General features: G+C 39.9%; 1 protein-coding gene across 4 annotated transcripts in view; it reads left to right on the top strand.

Moving 5' to 3' along the window:
• LOC111872240 overlaps window positions 1-17,544 on the top strand; it is a 103,054-nt gene that overhangs the window by 22,865 nt on the left and 62,645 nt on the right. For all 4 annotated transcript variants that reach the window (XM_033754621.1, XM_033754623.1, XM_033754622.1 and 1 more), the window contains 4 exons: window positions 882-1,051; window positions 2,554-2,629; window positions 10,326-10,505; window positions 13,872-14,094. In XM_033754621.1, the coding sequence (XP_033610512.1) occupies window positions 882-1,051; window positions 2,554-2,629; window positions 10,326-10,505; window positions 13,872-14,094 (649 nt within the window). The remainder of the gene's footprint in view (window positions 1-881; window positions 1,052-2,553; window positions 2,630-10,325; window positions 10,506-13,871; window positions 14,095-17,544) is intronic.

The following is a 17,544-nucleotide window of genomic DNA, read 5'->3' as shown; positions in this document are numbered from 1 at the left end:
ATTGAGTGCACTGCAAGACGGCCATTACGTACGTATCATGGATGAAAATCAGTGCAACAGGATGCTAAAATACAACATTATGAATAGTAGTTCAACTGTTGTTTTCCCCCTTATTTGTTGCTGCACCATTATCTAGCAATGGATGCTTCTGCAACATTTCCAAGATCTTGAAGCGTCTGGTTCTTAGACATCATAGCACAATATATTTTTCTGCTGATATCTTTGTTGGCTTTTTCCTAGTTCATTTCACTTCCCAAATTATATTTACATTTGTGTTTTTCCTCAAAATCCTAAGTATTACCACCATTGTGTGCATAGTCATATTTCTTTACAATGAGGTTCTGTTATTGTAGTTTCTTTCCTGTTTCCTTTCATGTTAGCCCAAGTTCAGTGTGAAAATGCACTGTTTTCATGTGTTTGCCTTTCTTCTCTCGTTTGCTAACCATATCTTAAGTTTCATCCATCACAGCTTTAAACAAGGTTGGTGAGAGGTTTCTTCCTTGGCTGGCACAACAGTGCCATCCATTGGTACAGATGTTTGGTACTGCTACTTACGTGAACCATGACAGGATGCAGGCAGCTGTCTTGAGTGAGAGGTGCAACATAAGAAAATAATCATTCCTGTAAATTAAAAAGCTCTTGTACTAACAGTCCAGATTGTGAAAGATATCAAAGCCCACAAATAGAACTAATTAGTATGTAAAATTGAGTATATGTGGTCAAGGCCAGAGTAGACAGAGAACAGAAAATGTAGTCAGCACAGAAGTTATTAACTGCTTGCTTCTCTGCTGTAACTAACTCACTCAGATGGCGCTTCTAGAAATATTTCGCTTAAAATTGAAAATTGTGACAAATGAGTGTTTCCCTTTCCTACCCTACAGGAACGTGTGAGGCTGAAGATGCCGTGTGAGATATGTGGTAGGGTAATGCTGCCTGCAAGTCTGAAGGTTCACATGTATACCGTCCATAAGAACCCACCCAACGTGGAGGAACCCATCACACAGGACGAAATGAAAGTGGACTCCAAAATGAAGAGGGCTGCTGCCACTAAGTGAGTCTCTGAAGCATCTTGCTTATTCTGTGCTCTAGACTAGTGAAACCTGGCCCACTAGACTGCTTGCAGTGCCTTTTCAGAACATTACCTCAGAGAGCAGATAAAAATTTTAGTGACCGGTGACTAGGATAGCATAGTTGGTATAGCGACTAGCTACGGACTGGTCAACCTAGGGGTTTGAGACTCATTAGAGTAAAGAATTTTCTCTTCTCAACAGTGTCCAGACTGGCTCTGGGGCCCCCCATGGTCGGACACCGAAACTGACCACTCACCTCCAACTAATGCCAAGGTCAAGAAAATGTGGATCTATACATCTACTCCCCCATATGCCTTCATGGCGTAGTGCTTTATTAGTTAAGCACAGGGACAACTTTACCTTTTTATACAATAAAAGTTGTATCTGGCACATCTGGAACCAAAGAATTTCTGGATATTATAATATTAGAACATCATATGTAATGTGTATAGGTGTGTACGTAGCAACCTCACTTAATATCCCATCCTGTTTTGCCTGCTGCATTTACTAGTCCCTTTTCATTACCACTTACATAACATTGTGTACCTGTAATCTAGAAAACCAACAAGACACTAATATGTCACTCTTCTAAACATCGTATTCAGAGTAGTGAATTACATTTTGGTGTTGCCATCTTAACTGTTTTCTTCCACAGATTTACCTTGTAAATAGTTTGTCTTTATCAGTTTAATTAACATAATATAAAAACTCAGTTTCCAGTTAATAGAAATTTCTGAATCATCCAATGCTGGATATTGCAAGTTTTGCAACATAGTAAACCCTCACCAATCTGGTTACAGCTAGTCTGGATGTTGGATAATCTGGATCATAGCATGAAAAATTAAAAATTCTGTTCGCAGTTAAGTACATACTTTAAAAGACACATGGAATTTAGAAGCAAGAGGAATTTCAGACTGTGTTGAGGGCAGGTGGAGAGACTAAACCATGCAAGAAAATGTCCATGATTGGCTTGAGCTGGATGAAGGAGACCCAGGATCACAGCTTCTGACAGAGGAGTTGTTTTTTTTTTTGTCAGATCTGTATAATATTAATTTTTCCGTTTATTTATTTTCTAAATGTTTGTTTTTTCTTTTGGGTCTATCTTTTGCTTCATTAATTTTAATAATCACTTAATCTGGATGACTTCTCCCCCTCAGATAATTTAGATTAGAAAGGGATTTACTGTATTCACATTTTCTTTAAAGTGCCAGCTAGTGAATTACTGTAGCTTAACATATAACATTTATTGTGGAGATAGATCATAATGGCACCTGTCAGTTATATATGCATTCATGTGTATGTAACATATTTAAGTGGCAAAGATGTGTAGTTTGGGGGTTATGTCTGAAGCTCTCTGGTGTTAGGCAGAATTACATGCTTGTTCATGCATGCTAGCATCATGGTACAGCCAGAAGGTATGTATCTGAAACTTCTTGTTTCTGCAGTTGATCAAAGTTCCTCATATCAGATTTATGTTTCACAGAGCGGTGTCCCTTATGCAAGAATTTATCAAAGATGAGGATATGGCAGAAGGCAATGAGAAGCCTACAAAACATTCAGTAAGTAATATGTTTTACATACTTCGTGATAGTCACTCACAGAAACGTTTAATTTAATTTNCAGCCCCAACCGCAATTTAAATGCCCGTAGGATAAAGGTTAATTTTATTGTTGTAAAGTCATCAGCTACATGGGCCGTTCACACTGGTTCCATGACTGTCTCAGTGGGATGTTAGTTTGCGTGTTCTTGTTTTGATACACCATAAATATCAGCATGGCTAATAGCTGAAGGGACAGGGTTACTGTTTTTTTTTTTGTTTTTTTGTTTTGTATTCAACTGAATTTATGGTCATTAATTCTGTGAATATATTGCCACAGTCTATTTAAAGTGGGGGCTTAATGCCATTTCTGAAAGGCTGACTGTGTATTACACTCAAGGTTACGGAATTTCTGAACGTTTCCATTGTCTGGTATTCTGAAAGAAAACAAAATTTTGGAAACTGGATCTATTTCCATCTTCAGGTGACATGATGGGAAAGTACCTACGGTGTAGTGACTGTCAGTAACTGAGCTCCATTATTGGACAGAGTGTAATCCTGGATTTCTACACAGTTTTATCTGACAGTTTTGATGCCTCTCCACCCTTTCACCTAAGGATGGAAACAGATCCAGTTTCAGTAAGGCGTTTCTTCTGTGTTCTGGATGATGGACGAGGTGCAGAAACTCACTAATCCCATATCCGAATTCCTTCTATTATTTTTTAACCAGTTAAGTTGGTATGACATCTTAACTCGTCATGCACTAGTCTGTATCATAGTGGGTATCATGTCTATACATGTCATGCATGTTTTCAACTACACTGTTGTAGACATAATGACAGTTCACAATACAAATTTGTACGTTGTGCTTGTTAGATCTTGTTACTTCAGAGTGTGATGGGAAGAAGGTTGCAGATTGCTTGAGAGCTGTCCTAGGTTTGAGTTGTTGAAGAGTAAACATTATGGCAGGTCCTGGCAAGAAGATGAATGTGAGTGATGAGGAGGTGTATGTGTACTGTTGCTATAGTGACATTTCTGAGAGCAAATTTAGTAGTGACATTGAAATAAGTGTGAGAATTTCATAGTATGATGAACAAAGTATCACCTCTGATGAAGAAGAAATGTAGTCACAACAGTAGCATGCAGCATGCCATATGGGCAATGTTAGGTGCTGAGGAGCCGTGTTCTCCATTTACTTATAAGCCTGACATAAATGTTCATCTAGAAGACTCAGTAACCCCACCCATGGAATATTTTGAGTTGTTTTTTACACCAGTAATTGCAGAAGTAATAGCCAGAGAAACAAATTGGTATGCCAAAATATTTTTAGAAAGCATGCCTAATCTGAAACTAAAATCTAGGACCCATCACTGGAAGGAGACTAACACAAATGAAATAATGAAGTTGCTTTCAGTCTTTCTGTTACACGGACTTCACCAGAAACTGGATAATGAGCTATTTTTCCTGGAGGAAAATTCTGGAAACCCCCATATATTTGGACCTGTTCAGTGAGAGGAGTTTTCACTTTCTACATAGATTTCTTCATTTTCCTAGCAATGAAAATAATGATGAGGCCACATGCAATTCCAAAAGATAGTATAAACTAAAACCCATACTGGGTCACCTAAATGCAAAATTTAAAAGTGTTGCAGATTACAGGCCACAAAGTTTATTATATATATACCCCAGGGTGTGGTATGTCAGTAGATGAGTCTTTGATGGTGTGGAAGGGACATTAGTCATGGAAGGTATGCATTTTTCAAAATGTGCTAGATTTGGTACAAAATCATTTGAATTGTGTGAAGCCAAATCTGGTTATGTTTGGAATTTTATTATTTACATTTAGAAGGATACCGTTTTTGACAGGTCCCTAAAAATGAGCCTTATGGCTCAAAAGTTTATCCACAGAATCTGTGCAAGTCTGAGGCTTCTTGGGCATTTTTGTAACAAGCTTATTTTTTTGTTGAGGAGTTGTTAGCCCCATGCCTACCCCCACCCCAGCTGGAGGACCACCCCTTTTTGGCTATCCATGACTGCTTATTCAATATATTTGCAGCTTCCCTCCATACCTGGAGGGTGCCTCCTCCATCCGCGACCTGAGGATGCCCCATGCTATGGTGACAAGGGACCCACTGAAGTCTCAAATAGGTTCATGGCTTTGGAAAGCTTAGACACTGAGGTGGATGTTAACACTTTGCGGACCGGCTATTTAAATATTTAAATCACCCTGGGGACCGGCATTTTTAAACCTACTACCCTAACTTGTGCACTGTTCACTTTAAAAATTAATATAAAATTTCCTAATTAATTTTATGAACTAAAATTTTTGGAGAACACTTTCCAATGCTCCTAGAAGCGCTTGAGAGTGTGATATTTCTGGAAAGATTCCCCTTTGTGAAGTGGCATTACAGAGAACTTGCAAATGTAGACATGCTCCTTTTTTTGTGAACTGTGGAAACACAGCATAGCCTAGAAAGATGCTTCCCCTTGGAATGTTCACTCTTCACAATTTTCATGAGGGTATGTTTCTGCATATCACCCGAGAGTCACCCTGTGGGATCCACATGAGGCTTGCGTGGGGTGGGATTGGATGGGCACGGTCGCACTAAGTCTGTGTCTGACTCTGGTTCTGCCGCCACCATCTGGTCTGTCGCCCAGGGCTTTGCCACATTCATCAGAAATGCTTTGTATTTCAATTTCGAATCACGGTTTAGATTTTTGTGATTTTTTAAATTTTTTACTGTCACCGCAATGTTATTACTCCCATTATCGTCGGAGCTACAGTCGCTTTTACTGTCTGTGGTCACAAGTGGCCACAATTCTTTGCTCTCCCCTGTCACTGCTGCTCTCTCAAACACCATAACTACGCAGCTCACAAGGCAGGTCAGCTGGCTCATCGGAAAAGAATTTGTCCTTGTCCATACCCCAACACTAACTACTGGCTGATACATACAGCTTGAAGAGCAACAAAGCATTATCGCTTATAGTGGCTTAAGAAAACAGCGAGATCAACTTACTGACAAGTAAGCGAATATTCTAGAGTTTTATTACGCCAATGCGTGCAACTTGGGTGGTGCCAGAGAGATGTATAGTTTGTTGCAACTTATCATGTTTTAAAAGCCTGTTAACAGGAGAACGGTCCGCCATGTTTAAAAGCGAAAAACCTTTTAAAGAGTGTGCGGTCCGCAAAGTGTTAATAAAGCTTGGGAAACTATTAGAGATAATATCAAAATTTCTGCCAAGGAGAGTCTAGGTTATTATGAACCGAGGAAGCATAAGCCATGGTTCGATGAAAGATGCTCAGAATTATTAGACCAAAAAAAACAAGCCATGTTGCAGTGGTTACAGTATGCATGCTAAATAAATGCGGCTAATCTGAACAAAATAAGACATGAATCCAGCAGGCATTTCAGGAAGAAAAAGAGGGAATATCTGAAAGACAAAATTGATGAGCTTGCAGTGAACAGTAAAAACAAGAACATGAGAGATCTGTATAGAGGAATAAATGACCTTAAGAGGGGTTACCAACCTAGAAGTAACTTGGTGAAGAATGAGAATGGTGATTGGTTGCAGATTCCCACAACATTTTGAATAGGTGGAGGAACTTCTTCTCTCAGTTATTGAATGTACATAGGGTCAGTGATGTTAGACAGAAATACATACAGCTGAGCTGTTAGTACCTGATCCTAAGCCTTTTGAGGTTGAAATTGCTATTGCAAAATTGAAAAGGTGTAAATCAAATTCAAGTAGGAGGCAAAAGATTATCTTCTAAGATCCATAAGCTAAATACTTGTATTTGGCATAAGGAAAAATTTCCTGGTCAGTGAAAGGAGTCTATTATTGTACAGTTTCATAAGAAGGGTGATAAAACTGACTAGTAATTATCAGGGGATATCACTGCTGTCAACTTCATACAAAATTTTATCCATTATTCTTCTCTCAAGGTTAAGTCCATACATAGATGAAATAATTGGGGATCATCAGTGTGGGTTTCAACATAACAGATCAACTACAGATCAGATCTTTTGCATTTATCAGATACTGGAGAGAAAATGGGAGAACAATGAGACAGTACATCAGCTATGCATAGACTTCAAGAAAGCCTATAATTCAGTTAGGAGGGAGGTATTGTACAATATTCTGATAGAGTTTGGGTATCTATGAAACTAGTTAGGTTGATTAAAATGTATTTCAGTGAAACATATTTTAAAGTCTGTGTAGGTAAACATTTGTCTGGTAAATTTCCTATCCAGAATGGTCTAAAACAAGGAGATGCTTTATCGCCACTCCTTTTCAACTTTGCTTTAGATATGCCATTAGGAAGGTCCAGGGAAACCAGGCAGAACTGAAATTGAACAAGACACATGAGCTGTTGGCCTTTGCCGTTGATGTGAATCTACTGGGTGATAATGTAGATACCATAAAGAAAAGTACACAAACTTTAATTGATGCAAGTAAAGAGTTTGGTCTAGAAGTAAACACTGAGAAAACTAAGTATATGTTGCTGTCTTGTCACCAATATGCAGGGCAAAATCATGACATAAAGATAGGAAACAGGTGTTTTGAAAATGTGGCACAGTTCAGATATTTGGGAACAACGATAACAGATCAAAACTTGATTCAGGAGGAAATTAAGAGGAGATTGAACTTGGGTTATGCTCACTACCATTTATTCCTTTTGTCTTCCCCTTTTATCTCCAAAAACATAAAAATTAGAATATACAAAACTATAGTTTTGCCTGTGGTTCTGTATGGGTGTGAAACTTGGTCTCTGACATTAAGGGAAGAACATAGACTGAGGGTGATATTGGTGGGAAAGCCAGAAGGAAAGAGACCACTGGGAAGACCAAGATGTAGGTGAGTGGACAATATTAAAATGGATCTTAGAGAGGTAGGATGGGATGGGATGGTATCAATTGGATTGATCTGGATTAGGATAGGAACCAGTGGAGGGCTCTTGTGAACACGGTAATGAACCTTCAGGTTCAATAGAATAGTGGGGAAAAAATGTACCCATTGCTAAACAGTGAATCTGTAATCATCGACCATTGCTAGGTAACATCCACAGCATACACGCATGCAGCAACAGAAGTACAGTGTTTTGTATGTGGTCTGCACCATGACTGTTGCTATGCAGTGTCATGGTAAACACTCCTCTACAACAATACAGGCTGTTTTCTGTGTGGTCAATGCAGAGGCTATATAACAACAGTTACAGACTGAACATATTTCAAACCCGTGTGGAGGCGGAGTCGAATGCATCCACCATGACCCTGCAAGTCTTAGAAGGTGACAAAAAGGGATGTCTCAAATCTGAGACAGTAAAATATGGTCACGAGTCCCAAGGGACTCAGACCCGAGAAAGAGTGTGCTGGCAAGGACCAGCAGCATAACTGTCAAAGAGTAAAATATATGTGGGGCTTGTAACGGCGCAAAGGTCAGGTACTTGTAGATATAGTTTTTTGGGTAAATTTGGAATAATAATAGTTAGACTGTAAGATTAAGAAACAGCCATGATGAAACAAACCAGGAAGTTTGGGTTTACAAAGAAATGTAACAGGCAATTCCTGAGTCATTAGAATGCTAGCACGGCAGCGTAATAACGCTGACATTGAGGAAGAAGCTATATGAAGTAGGTCATAAACACTATGGCAGGAGGAAAACGCTGAGTCGGAGGAGGCGGTAGACCCGAAAGAGTCAACCCCTTCTCGATAGGCAACCAATGAGGGGGCCACACCGACCCAAAATCACGTCAGAATGGGCAGGTCAATATACCCGGAACACGAAGAATCGGCAAAGAGAGGTTATATAAACCCCAGAAGACTTAATCAACAAAACCTTTTTGCCTTTTGACTTTTGAATATTATTAAGTAACTTAGAGTTCAGCAGGAGGCTATCGCCGAGAGAGCGATGGCCGTGAGTGGGCGCTGGTTGGTGATGGCGAGCATCTGTTTTCTCAGCTCAAGTAAGTGAAACCAACTTCATATAGCCATGAACATTAAGTGTGATAGTGATAATTGTAAAGTGTAAACCCCAGAGAAAGATAGGCTAACTAGATGGACTAGGTTCATTCAGAGATACGGAGGCGTAGAATACCCGCCAGTAGGGTGACAGGAGGTAGAACTAATGATGGCTGCATGTTCATTATCCAGTGTAATACAACCAACGAACGTCGGTAAGAGTGTATATAGTATGTATATAGTGACATAGGGAAATAGAATAGGATAGGCATGTGTGTGAGTTTACTTCAACCTAGCATTTCCTTAAGTGTACCCTCTTCCCTGACGACTCCAGGACCTCCCAAAGCTTCGGCGAATTACGAGTTAAGCCAGGACAGTGACATAAGCAAGGATAAGTTTACTAGTTTTCTTGATATAACAAGATGGTGGCAGCATACTAAACCGGGTGACAGAGCGGGATACTTCCTCGCCCCCTGTCACCACGGCATAATAGCGGCATAGCGGCGGCATAACAGTGGAGACAGCAGTGAGATAACCCATCCACCCCTGTCATAAAGGCGTAACAGTAGTGGAAGCGGTGGGAATACCTCCACGCCCCACCCCCACCACGACGTAACAGGGCTCGACACCAAGACTTACTGACTGACTGACTGACCGACCGTCAGTCACAATGTGACTTTGACTTTGACATATTTCAATTTTTTAAGTGACAGTGATAGAGTGCAGTTGAGTTCCAGAGTGACTGAACAAGAAATGGCAAGGGTACTTCATAGTGATTTGAAGTGCTAGTTTCTGTGTTGAGACCTGTTGCCAGGAGACAACTAATGAAGACTGAGAATCCTAGTGCATGTGCAGCGGTGAAATGGAAAGTGTGTAAATCAGCGATAGCTCTGTATTTAAGTGTGATTAAGAGAGGTTGTAACCAAGGTGCTAATAAATCCAATCATCCATACTAGAACCCATCATTCTCGTCACATGTACCACCATACACATGACAGTATTTTGACATACTCTCACTGTGCATCTTAGCATCAACCAAAGTGACACATTCAGATGGAGAAATTTCTTTTTTGGCAGATGTCAGAAACCTTTCTAATGCCAACATGACAACTAACTGGTCCACTTTTTCTGGCACATATAGTTGCCTTTTAGTATATGAATCTCACAAGCGAGTAACGCAACAGCAACATGATTCATTCCCTGTTCCTAGCCAGCAAGATCTACTTTGCAGTTGCAGGATTTGGGGTTCCTTTCATAAAAGGCTGAAGCCAGTTTTCTTCCTCCTCTTGTCACATTTCCCAGCAAGAGATATCAGGGATATTGATGATAATACCCCACAAGATTGCAACAGAACCCAAGAAGCATATTCAGAATGCTCATGTCATGTATGGGTAGATGGAAGAAGAGCATTTTCAGTCTAAAATTCTGTTAAAATTGGGATTAATGTCTTTCTTAAGTCTTGCAATTAATGACTGTTCTTTGAGGCCACTGTTAATGCTTAGGGTATACCTAGTTCATGTATCTGCCAATAAAGTGTCTTTCCTGACTGAGGTTTTGAAGATTTTGCTCAGTCCCTCCTTTCAGACCTGTCTTATTCACCTGCCTCTTACCTCCACACCTTTTTCTGACCTCTCTCTTTGACATGGCATTATTACATGTGCTCAGAATCCTGGGGCTAATATTTGACATTGAACAAGTAAATGTGGCCATGTTGGATGTGCACCTACATTAGAGGCCTTGTGTTCTTTATTTGTGCAGGATGGGTTATACGTGAAAGTCGAGTTACGTGACATCAATGGCCTCAGATGTGGTGCATGGAAGCGCTCCATCAAACAGTTCGGCAAAATTTCCTGCCGTCATATTGGCTGCAGTTTTGAATCAAAAACAATTGAAGAGTCCCTGGAGCACTACTTCAGTTGTCCAATGGCTCCAAAAAAGGTAAATATCACACAAGACCTAGAGATGCTGACTTCCTGCCAAAGGTCTGAGGGCCAAGACCAGTGGGATCCTACGCATTTTTCTTAGCTTATATCAGATGCTGCACTTTTAGCACTCATAATGTGTAGGATCTTCCTTGATAAGTTTTGTTGTTAGACAAACTGAGGTATTTTTACCTTGTCCTGAGTTATATACTTCCTTTTCACAATCAGTTTCCTTAACGCTGACCTCCCTTGGTCATCCATGTGACCCACAGTCACATGATTCTTAGCAGTAATGTGTTCTGTGCATTCACTGTTGTTTCTGCACTTATTCACATGATTTCAGTGGTTCTTTATTGGTATTAACACCATCACTACCAAAATTGACACTTTGATTAGTCATAGAGGCTTTAATACTGCTGATATTAACATGTCATTCAGTTTGCCTCTCATAACTTCAATAATGTCATAAAAGATCACCTCACCAAGGAGTAGAAGTTGCTTGGAATATCATTTAGATTGTAGTATTACCACCTGCCTGATATTTCTTCTTTCTCTTGTCCCTGTATACAGTAAACAGTCGCTAATTTGAGGGAGAGATTAGCCAGATGAAGTGATAGTCTGGATTAGTGAAGGAAAAGGTAGCCCTAAAAGACAAAAAATTTAGTGATATAAGTAGTGCTGCCCCCTCGTTGGTGTCTTCTCCACCTTATCATGGTGAGGGGGTTTGAGTATGCCAAGGACCCTGAGAGCTATACCAGTGGTAACGTAGCTACTGGCAGGGCCTCCCTTGCTGGTCAGGTTAAAGGGTAGGCATCAGATGAAGAGAGACACCAAAAACCAAAAACTGATGCCAGAAGAAGCGTCATCAACAGCGACTTGAAGCACAGAGCAAATGATGCTCAAGATGGTTCAAGTTCATGTAGCAACAGGCGTGACCAGAGTGGTTTGAACGGCTGTTGTACTGCGATGTGGGATTACTGATGAATGAATGAAGTAGTGCTGATGAAAATAAATAAAAAATATCAATGTAGAGCTATTATTTAAAATACATAAAAAGACAATACATTTATTTATCAATAAAAGCCTCAGAAGTTGTACTTGTTTTTGAACGTAATAATGCGGGCTTAAAGAAACTGTCAAGTGTTGTCTGAACAGCCAGGTGACTCATCTGCCTTCCTAAATGCCATGTGTCTTTTAAAGTATGTACTCATCTGTGAACAGCATTTTTCATACAAAGGTTATTTGAAAAGTAAACATACAAAGTCCAGAAAATATTTATAAAGTATTTTTTTATTCACTTGTAGCACTTTAGAACACACCTTTATTTACTTTTCACCATAGTCACCATGGATTGCAGTTCACTTAGTGAGCCTGGGAATGAGTTTTTTTATTCCAGCATTGTAGAAATCTCTCGCCTGCTCTCTTAACCATGTCATCACTGCATCTTGAACCTCATCATTGTCTGAAAAAGTCTTTCCAGTCAGACTTTCCTTCAATTTTGAAAACAAGTGATAGTCGCTTGGTGCAAGGTCTGGTGGATGGGCTAATACTTCCCACTTGAAGGACTACAACAACTGCGTGGAGCGAGCAGTGTGCAGACGGGCGTTATTGTGCACTAAGCAGACTCATGTCAGCATTCCTCTCTGCTTGTTTTGAATAGCCTGACACATTTTCTTCAAAATCTCACAGTAAGCAGCAGCATTGATGGTGTCTCCTTGAGGCAAAGAACTGACAAGAGGTGGTCCCTTCCTGTCCCAGGAGATGGTTGCCATGATTTTTCGGTTTGATGGTGAGGTTTTGAATTTTTTCACTGTTGGTGAGTGTGTACGGTGCCATTGCATTGGCTGTTGCTTATTCTCAAGTGTGTGATGAGATGCCTAAGTTTCAACTCCCATCACAATACAGTCCTGAGAGTCATCACCTTGATCCTCATAATGCGCGAGGAATGCCTGCGCCACAGCCACACAATTTTTTTAGTGATCACCTGTCAACATTTTTGGCACCCAGCGCATGCACAGTTTCCAATAACACAACCTTTTTGTAACATTTTCATGGAGAACAGTTCTTGACGCTTTTTGACATTGTTGATGAAGTTCATCAGTGGTTAAATGTCAGACAGCATGAATATTTTTCATAAATTTTTTGGATTTCATCAGTGACAACAGATGGCCTTCCACTCCTAACTTCATCAGGAACATCACTTCCTCCTGCTTCAAGTTCACAACACCATTTTACCATGTTTTGCCTGTTCGTGACATCTTCACCATAAACAGAAACAAATTGGTGATGAATTTCAGGAGCACTTTATACTTTCACGTGAAGAAATCGAATTACTGAATGAACTTCACATTTGGCTGGATTTTGAATCAACATGGCCATTTTAAACACACACTGCGAGCACACCGTTGCTGTGATCATGGCCAGTGAACTCTGCCCTGTCATTTGGTTCCTATTTCACATGGCAACACTGCCATTTAAAAAAAAAATATCCCTTGCATTTTTACTGGACTTGTATCTTTACTTTCAAAATATCCCTCGTATTTTGATCCGGATTAACTGTAACAACATTAGTGAGTTGTATTTATTTTATGTATTTATTACATTCTTCTGTCTGGGATAATGAATCAGCTCACATATACCCACAAGGCATTTGTGTAAGGTCACAGCTGATCTCTGGTGCTTTGTTTTGTGTGTGATTCCACCAGCATACAGTCACACCAGTGAAAAGGTCTTGTGAGCCCTAGCAGAAAAGAAAATTGCAGGAAAATGATTATCAGTGATTGTGGCATTGGTTTTATACCTGAATCCAGTTATTCGGAATCATCGTCGAATGATGATGGAGACATTTCACAATCATCAGATGACCTCTATTAAGTGGGATGATCATGGACTGTCATCCTACCATTCTACCCTTTAATTACCAATCAGCAGTGCAGTTCACATTCTGAGACAGTTGCTATCCAACTGAGCCCCTAGAACATTTTATAACCCTTGACATAATGTGGATGGTTGTCAACCAAAACAATTTGCATGTGCAACAGTAAATTGCAACCAAGCTAAAAATCCCAGGCATGAAACATGGATGTAGTGGACAGCAGCAGCCTGTAACACCCATGTTTTATGATAAATTTAAGAGGAATTAAAATAAATATGTTGTGTTTTAATTTCCTTGTAAATTATAGAGGGATAAGTATTTTGAACTAAATGGTACTTCATGTTTTTGAGCTTATTCTGCTTTGATTTTCATTGTGAACTTGAATTTGTCATTTTGCCCATTGTTTTATCCATTTGTTAGCATTTCTTTTGTTTGCAGTGACTGTGGATCACCGGACATATTTTGTGATATGTAAGACATCACTTCACAACGTTTTCTGGTTTGCAGGGTTACTCATGCCGAGTGTGTAGCTTCCACTGTGAAGATGAGCCAGATATGTTGACTCATATAACATCAGAACATGGAGACTCTCCAGAGTGTTCCGGGAACTCTGGCTCAGACTCATCTGGAGAAAGTGAACTGAATATTGAGAATGAAAAAGAACCCCTAGTGAAGAAGATGAAGACAGTGTCATCTTCTGTCTTGAGATATAAACCATATGGAAAGATGAGTAAGTTGGCTTTTCATGATATGTTTGTAGTCAGAGTTCGGCATGCAGTGAATTGGTCATATGACTGTCATAGCAATAACTCAGCATATAATTTAATTTGGTAGACTGAATAAATGTCCAATAATTTATCACCTCTATAAATGTAGCTGCTTCTGTACAGGTGTACAGGATGGCCAGTAAGACACTGAACCCCTAAATAACTTACCATGTCCCCTGTAGTATACTTGAAATTCAAAAGAGGTGTATAGAAACACTGTGAGTTGCACATGATCACAGGACATAGTTAAAGATGGTCAGTTGTGTTGTGACTGCGACTGATACAAGCTGTTATTTAGTTTAAGAGCAGTTAATAGCAAGTATGTTGGTGGATTGAGACCATGCACAGGCCAAACAACGGCCCAGGTGATGATAGTGTTCAGTGAATGATTTAACAAAGATCCCCCATGAAAAGCAGCATTGCGAGACCAAGCAAAACATGCATCTGCCCTTGTAAATATTAAGGATCAACCACAGAGCGGACGAAGGAAAACAAGCTTGATCATGTGCGGCTGTTTCCTTCTCTGTTGATCATTCCCCACCGAAACTGATGCAGAAACAGTCAGCTGATCTTGGTGTCCCATGGTGAGTAATGAAGATCTTATGGAGAAAGACTTGAATTTGAAGCCATGTCACCAAAATTCGCAAATGAACTCTCAAGACATTGTACTTAAATCGACACTGTGATGCATGGACACTTTACTGACTGCTGCTTCCATTCCATGACATAAGTGTTGCGTTTTGGGCTAAGGAGGATCCAGATCTCATGGTGGAGTTGGAACATAACCCACCATATGTTATGTTGTGGGCTGGTGTGACTGCAAGCTGTTTAATTGCACCTTATTTCTTTGATGGATTTGTTTACATCACATCTTAAACAGAAATGCTGAGGCATGATTAATACCACAGCTTAGACAGAGAGCTCATGAGGGATGTGCGGCTGCAGCACCTGCAAATTTTACTGTCACTGTGCATGACATTTTTAATGGACATTATGTCAGTTGCTGGGTTAGCCATGGTTCAGCACTGTTGTCCTGGTGACCACATAATCCTGATCTTACCACACTGGGTGCCTCTCTTTGGGGCATTATCAGTAGACAAGTGGCTATGCAGTGCTATCACAAGAATAACAAGTTGCATAATGCCGTGAAACAGGTGTTCACCATCTTTATGTCACAGGTACTTCAACACATGTTACAGGAAACATCGTGGCACATCAGGCTGTGTTTTGAACAGAATGGCATACATACAGATCCACCTGATGTATGGTGAATCTTGCCATAAGGTGTGTTAAGTGGGGGTACAGTGACTTCTCAGCCATGCTATATGTAGCTGTAGATGCTGATATAACCTTTAAACTCACTCACTGACACAATAGACCACTTCTAAATTTCAGGAAGTTGCTTGAGCCATTTTTAATTATCCAGTATTTCAGAAGCAGGCTCCCAGTTTTATTTTCTTTTTGTCAGTAATTCTAACTTGATCAGTTTTCTGTGTGTTATTTCTCTAGTTGCAGTAAAATTTTCAAGTTTCTTGAAAGGGAGAAATAGCATTATAGGGAGGTTATGGAGATGACTAAAATTATATCTATTGTGTGTAAATTTCTGTTGGAATGTTGTAAGTTTTCCCTTATTTTAGCTATGTATTCACTGTAACAAAATAATTTGCTAGAATATTCTTCCCTTTTCCCCTACCATTTCAACATTCATAAATTCTGGCAGAACTCATTCAAGGAGGATGCGAAATATTACGTTCTAAGATCCATAAGCTAATTACCTTTATTTGGCATAAGGAAAAATTGTCTGATCAGTAGGAGTCTATTATTGTACCAGTTCGTAAGAAGAGTGATAAAACTGACTAGTAATTATTGGGGGGATATCACTGCTATCAACTTCATACAAAATTTTATCTGATATTCTACTCTCAAGATTACGTCCATACATAGATGAAATTATATGGGATCATCAGTGTGGGTTTTGACATAACAGATCAATTATAGATCCGTATAGGTAAACATTTGTCTGATAATTTCACTATCCGGAATGGTCTAAAACAAGGAGATGCTTTATCATCACTGCTTTTCAACTTTGCTTTAGAATATGCCATTAGGAATGTCCAGGAAAACCAGGTGGGACTGAAATTAAATGGAACACATTAGCAGTTTATCTATGCTGATGATGTGAATCTACTGGGTGATAATAGTGTGACATGGATGGCGCAACAGGAAGTATGGGTCATGTGAACTCTGCATTTCCATGAGTGATGTCACATGCCCCACTCCTTCCATTGCCGTGTTTACCGATTGCCTATTTTTTTTATTGCTAGTGGGGTAGGACTAAGTCCCTTGTACTGTGGCCACTTCTGGCCTATTGTACAAGTACTGCCCCCAGATGATAGGTGAGGGTGATTGTGGAGCAATTGGTGGAATGAAGATTGGCAGGGGAAACCGAAGTGCTTGGAGAAAACCTGCCCCAGTGCCACTTTGTCCACCACAAATCCCACTTGACCAGACCCGGAATTGAACACGGGCTGCCACGGTGGGAAGCCAGCGACTAACCGCTTGAGCTATGGTGCAGCCTACCGATTGCCTAGCAACAGTCACTGCATGGACTCGCCTGTTGCATGATGTCACAGCCTAGTGGGGATGGATGTTTACCAAGCATTGCGTAGTGAAGGAACGAGTGGGGGTATGTGATGTCACTCATGGAAACGCAGAGTTTGCGGACCCCTACTTCCTGTTGCGCCATCCATGTTACAATATAAATAACCATAAAGAGAAACACAAACTTTAATTGACACTAGTAAGGAGGTTGGACTAGAAGTAAACACAAAGAAAACTAAGTATATTATGCTATCTTGTCACCAAAACGTGGAACAAAATTATGACATAAAGGTATGTAACAGTTAAGATATTTGTGAACAACTATAACAAATCAAAACATGATTCAGGAGGAAATTAAGAGGAGATTGAACTTGGGTAATGCTTGCTACCATTCAGTTCAGTACCTTTTGTCTTCTAGTCTGCTGCCTAAAAACATAAAATTTAAAATATACAAAACTATAATTTTGCCTGTGGTTCTCTATGGGTGTGAAACCTAGTCTGTCACTTTAAGGGATGAACATAGACTGAGGGTATTTGAGAATAAGATGCTGAGGAGAATATTTACACCAAGGAAAGTTGAAATGACAGGAGGATGGAATGGAGGGTGAATAGCAGAGAGAAGTGAGAGCGTAGGTATAAGTACTAACTGATAATGGCCAAAAGTAGTGGCCGACAAATGTTGCAATGCAGAAACTGTATAGTTATTATAGTATTATGTGAGACTGGAAATGAATAAAATATTCTACACACAATACGATGCTAAAATATTGTGACGTGTCGCGCTGTGCAGGACATGCCTTCCCCCCCCCCCC

This window comes from Cryptotermes secundus, unplaced genomic scaffold (genome assembly GCF_002891405.2).
Source record: "Cryptotermes secundus unplaced genomic scaffold, Csec_1.0 scaffold860, whole genome shotgun sequence".
Taxonomy (NCBI): Eukaryota; Metazoa; Arthropoda; class Insecta; order Blattodea; family Kalotermitidae; genus Cryptotermes; species Cryptotermes secundus.
Note: the sequence above shows the minus strand (reverse complement) of the source record. Positions and strands in the feature narration are given on the sequence as shown.